The 10186-nt window shown below is 27.4% G+C and overlaps 1 protein-coding gene across 1 annotated transcript; it reads right to left on the bottom strand.

Annotated features, from left to right (window-relative positions):
• Window positions 1-1348: 1348 nt before the first annotated feature.
• Window positions 1349-10186, bottom strand: LOC141529495 (chymotrypsin inhibitor-like). Its single transcript, XM_074246040.1, has 4 exons — window positions 10182-10186; window positions 10049-10104; window positions 1913-2037; window positions 1349-1835 (listed from the first exon to the last, which is right to left on the bottom strand). Exons 1-4 carry the CDS (start codon window positions 10184-10186, stop codon window positions 1707-1709), a joined length of 315 nt encoding a protein of 104 aa, XP_074102141.1. The 3' UTR covers window positions 1349-1706.

A 10186-nucleotide genomic window follows, 5' to 3' on the forward strand; every position in this document is an offset into this window, starting at 1 on the left:
TAAAACTGATTTTTGATATCACTAACCAGGAAAAATTTCACGGATTCGAGGAAGAATGTCCGCCTTTGACACGACAATCTGCCATTGTTTCGTCGATACGCATTCTTCAGATACAACTGTAAAAACGCGTACGGAATGCTGGACGAATCTCATTGGGGATTCCGCATGCTAGAAAGGCAGATGAAAGACATCCAAGATTCGGCCTCACTGTTCAAAGTCTCCGTTCCGGAATTCAAGCAATTGAGGCAATGCAGACATGAACTTCGGATGCTGAAACAACTGTGGGATTATATAGTCTTCATAGTTCGCAGTAGCATAGAGGGTTGGAAACTACCCGCTGAAAGAAAATCGATGTTGAGAACATGGACATCGAGTGTAAAAAGTTCGCTAAAAAAATTCGAGGTAAGAGTTTTTTAGTCATATAAAATGTCATTTATTAAATGTAAGGATATGTTAATATGTTTACAAAAATGTAATTGATACCAGGAAAATAGTTAAAAGGAATAGAATCCTACAGAGATACCAATAACTGTGACCCGAACTTGGGAGCTTACAATAGGTACTTTCTGCAAGACGGTAATTGGCTGCAGAAATTTTTCTGTAAATTATTCTTATGCAGTAACGACAACGATATTTTGTAAAAGTAATAGCACTTTAGTTGATGATAAAAGCAAAATATACCTGGGTCAAAAAATTTAATCTGTTTCAGCCCGTACTATTCCCAATCCAGACCAATTTCAGACAATTTTTAATTTTACAATGAAATTGTTTTCTATTGTTTCAAGACAATTATATAATAATAATGAAAATAATCATAATAATAGTAATATATTTATTTATTATCGTTTTATTCGAGTCCTCGAAGATTCCCTACAGGGTATGGCTTTTTAGTCTCTCAAACTTAAATAATGACTATTCACTATTTCGTGGTGCAATGTATACCAAACGGTATACTTCGCACTACGAAATAGTGAATACCGCTCATTAAATGATGCGTGAAATTACAAAATTTCATATGAATCTTGTCATCTTATCAACATTTTAATCTTGTCGATGTATTCAAATTGTGTGTAATATCGATTAGTAGAAATAGATTTAGATATAATGAAACGATAAGAATTATTTTACGTATGCTAATACAAATTTATTAGTTATCACTGCAGCTAATATTCGCAGATACAAAACTTTCATAGCCCATGAAATGTTAAGCTATGACAAATAAACATGACAGATGTAAGGTTATGATCAACGATCAGTTCATAAAACAAAAGAGCACATGAATATATTATAATTTAATTTATTTTATCAAATAAATGCTACATAATAATTTTTAATAAGATAATTAAGTCTCAAAAAAATTATAAGTCGCCATCTTATTCGACTTTCGGCCTTTGAACATTTAGAATTAAAATTGTAGATCAAAAACAGTATAAGATTTGCTTATTGAATTAGAAAACAATACGTAAAGTCCAAGTACAAATTAACTAGACTAAAAAGCGATCAAACTTTTTAGTCTCATTAGATTAGAAACAGCATAAAATATTTACAGCTGCTCAATTATTCTACTAAAAGGTTGTTTAGACTTAAAACAGATAAAAAATAATTTGAATAGTAGATCAAATACAGATGAAAATGTTTTTAAAAGTTCAAATACAGATCAATAAGTTCAAATGCAGATCATTTTGCTCAAAATCAGTTTACATTTTTTAACCCTCGTATATTTTGATCCAATAGATTTTATTAGGAGGAAGTTTATTAGGACACTTTGCATTTTCCACACAATCTCCATTGGGATTTCTGAGGTATCCTCGATTGCAATAACAGAGTCCTCCGAACTATAAAAAATGGAAATACTATATTAATATTCCGAATTTTTAATATCTTCAACTACAATTATTATTATTGTACTTACTTTTGAACAAATAACAGGTTGAGGTTCGATACAACTTGGCTCACAATCATTATTGGGACCAACATAATATTCATTCGGGCCACACCCATTTTTGACGAAATTGTAAAAAGGAATTGCTTCCACCCCTATAAAAATTTAATAAAAATTGAATATAGGATTTCTTTTTTCTCTAGATGTTTTCTAACAAATAACAAACTTATCCGTGAAAAAATGTTCTAGTGTGACCTGAAATATCCATATCAAAAATTTCTATATGCCCATATCTGACCTGATATGGCTTGATATATAATTTTTTTTTTATCAAAAGTAGTAATAAAAAATACTTAGCCAATTTTTGGCTTCTTTAATATGATGATTAGCAAACACAGTTTCAAAAAAAAGAAAATATAGCCTGATACGGTTATATGTAACCAGATTACTCTACATTATGCTTGATATGGCCATATAATAAGAGCTTTTAAAAATTATCCTTATCAGAAATTTTTTTTCGGGATAACTAAACAATAGAAAAATTACTTACAAGTGAAGCAAATCACGGCAGCAATTAATAAAATACTGATTTTACACATCATTTTGATTCGTTATGATTCTACAGGCAAAATTTCGGTCTTATATACCACGATTCCCATTATTGTTAAATTCAACATGATTTGTTTTATTTACATCATACAATAGATCAACATTGATGTATACAAACAAATCCGATAGAGAGTAATAAATTTAATGACACTTGTAATAACATGTTGTTTGATACGGCTATTAATTACATACTATTTGTGTTTATCTATATCTTAATGCAACGAATTACAAATATTTTGTTTACGGCCATTAATTGCTCAAGTTAAACATAAACATTCATTGGAATACACAAAACATCAGCCAACATTTTTTGGAAAATCCTTGACGAAAAATGACATTAGTTTTATTATTTAATTTGTATATTGCTCCACTAAACCAGTTTAAAATCTGTATTAAATATATTTCTTAAAACTAAACAAGTAGAAAACCACTAAGTCATAAATGATAGTTACTTTCTTAATATATATCCAAAGTATACTAATAATGAGTGGTTGTCAATTTTTTAATTACTGAATACGTATAGTTAAATTTTTAATTAGTAGATTTTTCACGACTAAAAAAGTAAAATTCTACAAATGGCAAAGTCATTTTTCTGATCATTCTCTAATAAACTACGATCTTCTGACTATTTAAATAAGTAAAAAATAACTAATTTAAAAGTTTATACTCTAGACAGACCCAGTAATGAAAATTTCACTAATTCAGTTTGAAAAAATATAGTATCATTTATAATTAAATCTTACAACAAAGGGTGCACAGAAAAAAAATTTTACTTGAATCAAGTAAATAATTTCATCTTCTTGATTAAAGTAGAAAAATTCTTAAACTAAGAAATTTTTCTTGATTTAAATAAATTTTATTCAATTTAAAAATTTTTCATCTCGATTCAAGACAATGAAACTCTTCAAAATTGTTTTCTTGATTTAAGTTAATTTTTTTTTTCAGTGTGGTCATATAAAAATTTAATAGTACCACTTTGTATCATTTAATCTGTCAAAAGTACTTCTTTGTCAAATTTTATCTTTTTTTTTATACATATAATTCATTTTCAACATATTCGATACATAAATTCAATCTTAATATGTCAACGTACATTATGAATATAAAATCTATTACTATTGTAATTACACACAAAAAACAAATTTCTTGCGCCAAGAAAATTTCAAGGAAAACATAAGTTATTTTGGAGCAAGAAGAAATTTTCTTGGCTCACGAAATTTATCTTGTCTCAATAAACTTTGATTTCATTCAAGAAATTTTCAATCTTCCTTGATATTTTCTTGAGCCAAGAAAATTTACACTCCAGTCAAGAATTTTTTTTTTCAGTGTACGATTGCTACTGCTATTACATTGGAATATATGTAATGTCCATGAAAGTATATTTGATATCTTCTACTACTAACAACTATATGAATGATATACGTTCATATTTATACACCTAAGTTATCTTTTGAAGCATCATATCAACAAAACTAAAAAAAAAAAACGCATACGTATTGTAATGATCGTCTATTTTAAAAAACTCTTTATAAACGATTGTAGCATTTATGGCTGAAGCCTGCGTGAATATTTACGCTTAAATCATGATTGTACATACATAATAGTTGGTACGAAGCAAGAGAACATCAATATAGGCAAGAAAACGTGTATCAGTAGACGATGCCTGACATAATGGCCGCAAGAATATGAATGATGCATATCCATGCAGATCTCTGGTGTACATAAGCCTATTATTATTGTCCACTACCATCACCATGAACGTATCCCAAATGGTAGATACTGAAATCCGAATCGGGTATATTCCTGCAGAGCCTCAGCCGCACTATATAATTGTCGACAGTATGGATGCATTTTTATATGTAAAAGCTTTGATGCAATATAGTGTCTGATGTTCACCTTGCCAACATAGGTTTACCGCAGAATCATCTAAAAGTCTGGGTTTGGTCTGCAGCAAAACGAAAAACATGAATGTTCCTCGTATAATATCGCGAGACACAGCAAGAGCGAGATGAAACACACGTATATCCATAGTAAGCTAACGTATAGAATCTTATAATATAGTATGCCATATAAGCCACGATCCTAAATCACCTTTGACTACCTTAATGGGTGGAGTCACATAAGGATGGAAGAAACAAAAAAATAAATAAGAGAATCGATGTGGAAGATAAAATAAAATCCCTCTAATAGTAAATCTAGCGACTTGACTTGACTTATTTTATCGCTTTTATTTTTGGTGTCTCAACGAGAAACTCAATGTCAGTTTGACGTATCTTGCAATATTATGTAGCCTTATCCCAAAATTCCTTTTTTTATTATACCTCTCACGGTATCCCATTACTTTATGATAAAGTTCTCTTTTTACCAATACATCATTTTTGAGCTTGACACTTTTAACTAAATTTTTTTTCTGTAAATTTCTATCCTTATTAAGATAGCGTAAAAAATGATTTTTTTTTAATGTAAAAATATATTAGTTTATCATGTTTTCAGTATTTTTAAATAATCAATACGATTAAAAATTCTTCAGAAGATGCTCAAAATTTTAGAAAATTTTCAAAATTGTCAAAAATTAAATTTTTTTTATTTTCAATTTTCTATCGTTATTATAACATACACAGTAAAAAATTTTATGTCATTGCGTCAAAAAATTGTGTAAGAAATTTTTATGTTAAACATTTAACACTTTCTTGGGTTGATTTATCAGAATAAATGTCAAATTTACACATAAAAGTGTTAAATGTTTAATACAAAAATTTTTAACACTAAGTTTTTTCACGCAATAGCGCAAAATTTTTTACTGTGTATGTTACGTTAAAATTAATGTGCATTCTGAAAATTTCAAGTCAATATTCCAATTTCTAAAAATTTTTTTAACTTTAAAAAAATATTTTTGAATGAAATATAAACATGAAATTGAATTTTATGTGCTAAAAAATAGAAATAAAGCACATGATGAAGTGTAAAAAGCTCAAAAATCAAGTAAATCCTTTCAAAAAATCGAGAAGTTTTAAGTTTTTCATTGAGTATCTCACTGGAAAATTGTCTATCGAATTGTCCGAAAATTGTCTATTTTATCATACTTTAGGGGATGTATATTTAAGATCTAGTCTGAAAAGAGTTCTAAAATCAACTAGTTAGTATCTTTTCGAGCGTTTTTTGCTTGAAAATAGCAGAAAGTTCGAAGGATGGCCTGTGTTTTTTCAAAACTTCTACTGCTTTTAAATTTTATAATTTTCTGAGCTGTTTAATTTAATTTAAAAAGCCCCTTTAAATTGAAATCACATAGATATATCAAAGTTAAAAAAATTTTAAGTTATGTCTATAAATCAAAGTATCGCGACTCGGAATTTACAGAGTATTTTTAATTTTTAAGGAAAAACATGTAAAATAACAAAAAAAAAAAAGATCAAAATACTGAAATTGAATTATTGACGAATTCAAAATTTTTTTCGAATTTTTAAGTGACCACTAAAAAAGTTTCAATCGAGATGATTTTTGGAGAGACTCTTGAAACATGATCATAATTTAATACAGAAGATTAAAAAAAATAAAGTCGGCTTTTTTGCGTCACCCTAACTAATAACTGTATAAGAAATATTAAACAACATAGTATGACACTTGATAAAACATGTTCTTGGGAGTTATTTTTTAAAGTAAGAAAACAAAATTAGCCAACACTTCCTTTGTATCCCTTTGACGCGGCCGAAAAAGGTTTTCCGTGTGAACGAAGTGAAATCAATGGTAGTATTGACTACTAACCATGAATTTTTTACAGCTCCCGAAACGTACACTTTCCAGAAACAAATTCCATCACTCTGAATTTTTCACCCTATAAAATCTAGGATGATTTATTACATCCGAGTTACTTTCGTCAGCGATTCGGGCTTACAATGGCGCATACAGGCGATTCCGATCTCACATAGTATAGATGTATACTCTATTTGTGCTCACGAATTCAGGCTTGTAAAAAACTAATATAAATTCGAGTATGACTAATTTATTTTTTCAAGAAATTCAAATTACGGTTAGCTGGTGATCTGTTATTCCAAAGTTCTTCCAAAGAAAATAAATTTTTAATTAATAAAAATTTTATTAACTTGTAAAACATAAATAACTCGTTAAAGAAAAAAAAAATTTTACCTTCTCAAAGAAATAAAAAAAAAAAAAAATTTTTTTCTCGATAAATCTAATAAATTAAAAAATAACGACTTGATTTATTTTCAATTTAATTACTCTGAAACGACGACATTAAATTGTTATAAGACTTTACAGTTGTAAAATTAACTAGCTTTCTACACATGATTAAACACTCATATCTATATAATAGTCGCGATGAAATTTTAATACATATATCTTGGGGTAATATTCATGAGTCGTTCAAGTTCGCGGATATTTATGCAAATAAAAATGAATCGAAGGGTAGCACTTACGTCAAAGACAATAATATTACGTGTAGAGCTGATGATTGTAAAAGAAACAGAGAATATGTGAGTTTAACTGAACAAAACGTATATTAAAGCTCCAAGAGAGAATGAGAGAGCACATACGTTGCTCACCGACGGCAGCTCGTCTCTCATTTCACGTGTTAATAAATACCCGCGTTATTACTAGCCAGCTAATTTCTCAGTCACTCTCTTCATTTAACGAAGGCAATTATGACAGACATAAATGTAAGCGTTTTAATAGTTGTGTACATAAGCGCACGCGTGCAAATATTGCCCTCTCTGCGATTCCATATCAACACGAGAAAACATTCTACACAACAAAATGCTTTTTCTATTTTTTTGTGTTCCTTTTTTTTTGTTTTTTTTTTGGTTTTTTTAGCTTTTAAGTAAGTGTCAATGCAGTTAACTACTGTTAAGTTTTACATAATAATAACATGTATATATAAGTGTGAATTTATATAGGTTTATAGTTGTATGCTTACAAGTATACTACAAATAAGATTTTATTTGTTTATTTTTATTACTTTAGATATGTGTGTATGTATTTGTATACATTTTTAATTTCAAATATAACTTAGTAGTATATTTTGATAATTGATAGGGTTTTTTAACAAACCGTTTGTAATTCAAAAAAAAAATCATCGTTTTTATAAATCAATTTGTAATCAAGTAAATGTGAATTTTAAACTTTTCCAGTACTCAGATTTGTTTTGAAGAAATTTCTATTTACTCGGAAATTTTCGCTCGATGTATTAAAAAAATTTGTAAAATACAGCTCCCTGTTTTTCTTTTACATTATTGTAAGAAAATTATTTTTTGAAAACTTTATTTAAAAAGTCATTTTTGTTTTGAAATACACAGAAAGAAAAAATGTCTTGAGTCAAGCGTAAATTTTGTTAAAAAAAGAAAATCTTAAGAAAGACTGAAAATTTCTTGAATGAAGTTAAAATTTTTTGAACTTTGAAGTTTAAATTTTTTTAAGTCAAGAAAATTTCTTCTTGCTTAAAAATAACTTCAGTCATCCTTATAATTTTCTTGGTTCAAGAAATTTTTTTTTCTGTATATGAATTAAAGAATCTAGTTTGTAATGAAACAATTTTTTTGCTCGGACAGCATATTTGCATGGGAAAAAGTTCTTGCAATTAATATTTTAATTTTTTAAAATAAACTTTCTGGTATTTGCTAAACTTCAAGCTTATTTAAAGGGAAATTTTTAATTTTCGGCTTATTGCAGTTTAGCAAATATACAGAAAAAAAATCAACTTTAATCAAGAGAAAAATTCTTGAACCAAGAAAATAATTTTGAAAAATTTTATTGTCTGAATCAAGACGAAAAATTTTTGAATCAAGTAAAATTTACTTAAGCCAAAAAAAATTTCTTAGTTTAAGAATTTTTTTACTCAAATCAAAAATATGAAGTCCTTCAAAATTATTTACTTGAGTGAAATAAAGTTTTTTTTCTGTGTTGCTAAGAATTATTAAACGCCAACTGTACTACTACTGGAAACACTTTTTTGGATACATGTATAGTGTATCAATAACTTAGACTAAAACTTTGGTGTCGACTTTATTATTAATAATTGTCTTCACAGTACACTGAATTTTTTCAGAATTTTCATAAAAAAAGTTTTATAAAATTCATAATTTATTTTTCATATTAATGTTAACGTTTGAATAAATTAATCAACTTGATAAAAGCACGTAGTGAAGGCTAGTCACAAATTATAGATTAATTTGAAACACATGCAAAATTTTTGAATCCGGTATTTTTTTAAGCTTTAAATATTTGATAATAAACGAAAAAAGAAAATTGGTAGAATTAAGACAAAAAATTTGAAAAACAAATCATATCTTGCTAAGAATCAAACTTGGTACTTGGTACCTTAAATGTTATGAGACTATTTATGGATTTTTATGTTAACTGTTATCGTGTTTTTGCGTTGGTAACATTTTATATAGTTTTTGAGATCTTTCATTATATAGCTCATAATATTTTTAATGTCTAATCAAACTCTATTCTAAAAATTTAATTATCAACTGTCATAAGTTTCATATTATGAAGAAGAAGATACGGAAAAAACTGTTTTATTATACAATATATTAAGTTTCAATAAAACAAAATTATCACATTGCAAATATAATTACTAAATATAATTTATATGTGATTGTGATCACTTATTTAATCTCTTTTAACTAGAAAAAAATGAACACGTAGTAATTGAATGTTATTTTTAAGTTCTTAAAATGATTCATAGAATAAAATTCATGAGAAATTGAATTTACTAATGTTTACTAGGAAATTCAAATTATCTTTCAAAACCATACAAAGAAAAATGTGGGAATAGCAGCTTTACATACAAGGACTTCAAAGAAATATATACTCTGAGAGTTCAGAAGACCCGATGAATCCGGATGTATTGGCTGTAATATTTACTTCCCTGGTTATCGCACTGTCATAGCAAATAACTACGAACAATCAACAAGATTTTAACTCTTATTCTGTATATTTAACTTTTGCAGGATAATCAATAATTATGTTTAGAAATAAATGTTTTACAATGAGAGAAAAAATTTTTTTTGAAAAAAATCAACATTTTTGTAATTAGAAATTAATTTGTTAGAAAATTTTAACAATTTTATGTCTCAACTAAAGAAGTCGAAATTGTTCTCACAGTAACTTACTGGTCGGAAAAAAGTTAACTAGATTTAGAAAAAAACAATTTTGGATGAAAATTCTCAAGTTCGTCTATCTAAAATTATTTTTTTCTAGAAATAGAATACTTTTTTCCAATAATAAAAAAATTACTGTGATAGAAACTTTGATTTCTTCAGCTAAGAAATAAAATTGTTAAAAATTTCCAACAAATTAATTTTTTGTCACAAATTTGCCCATATTTTTCAAAAGAAATTTTTTCTCTCGATATAAAATATAACATTCAAATGATGACAATATTTAGTTTGAGACTAAAGATAAAAAATCTGATAGTTTTTTTATTGAAAAGGTTTTTTTTTTTTTTTTTTTTCACTAAAGCACAACTGTTTCCAAATTAGTTTACGAGATATTCCATAAATAGAATGCACTAAAATGACAGTGAACACAATTACTTACCATAATTGAAAATTATCCTTCGTGTCTCGCACTTCGAGATTACGAAGGTAGTATCACTACTTACATGTCTTGGACCACAAGTTTAAAGCTAAAAGTGAACGACTGGGGCGCCCCTTAACCATCGTGGCGTTGCCCCAT

The sequence above is a fragment of the Cotesia typhae genome, unplaced genomic scaffold (assembly GCF_013202065.1).
Source record: "Cotesia typhae breed Kobodo isofemale line unplaced genomic scaffold, CoteBio_Ctyphae contig_48, whole genome shotgun sequence".
NCBI lineage: Eukaryota > Metazoa > Arthropoda > Insecta > Hymenoptera > Braconidae > Cotesia > Cotesia typhae.

What these genes read in the sequence shown, in the direction of transcription:
- LOC141529495 (XM_074246040.1), bottom strand. An exon ending in AAGGATAATTTTCAATTATG is followed by an intron (nt 2,038 to 10,048) that starts GTAAGTAATTGT and finishes AAATTTTTATAG; the next exon opens with GGGTGGAAGCAATTCCTTTT. An exon ending in AACCTGTTATTTGTTCAAAA is followed by an intron (nt 1,836 to 1,912) that starts GTAAGTACAATA and finishes CATTTTTTATAG; the next exon opens with TTCGGAGGACTCTGTTATTG.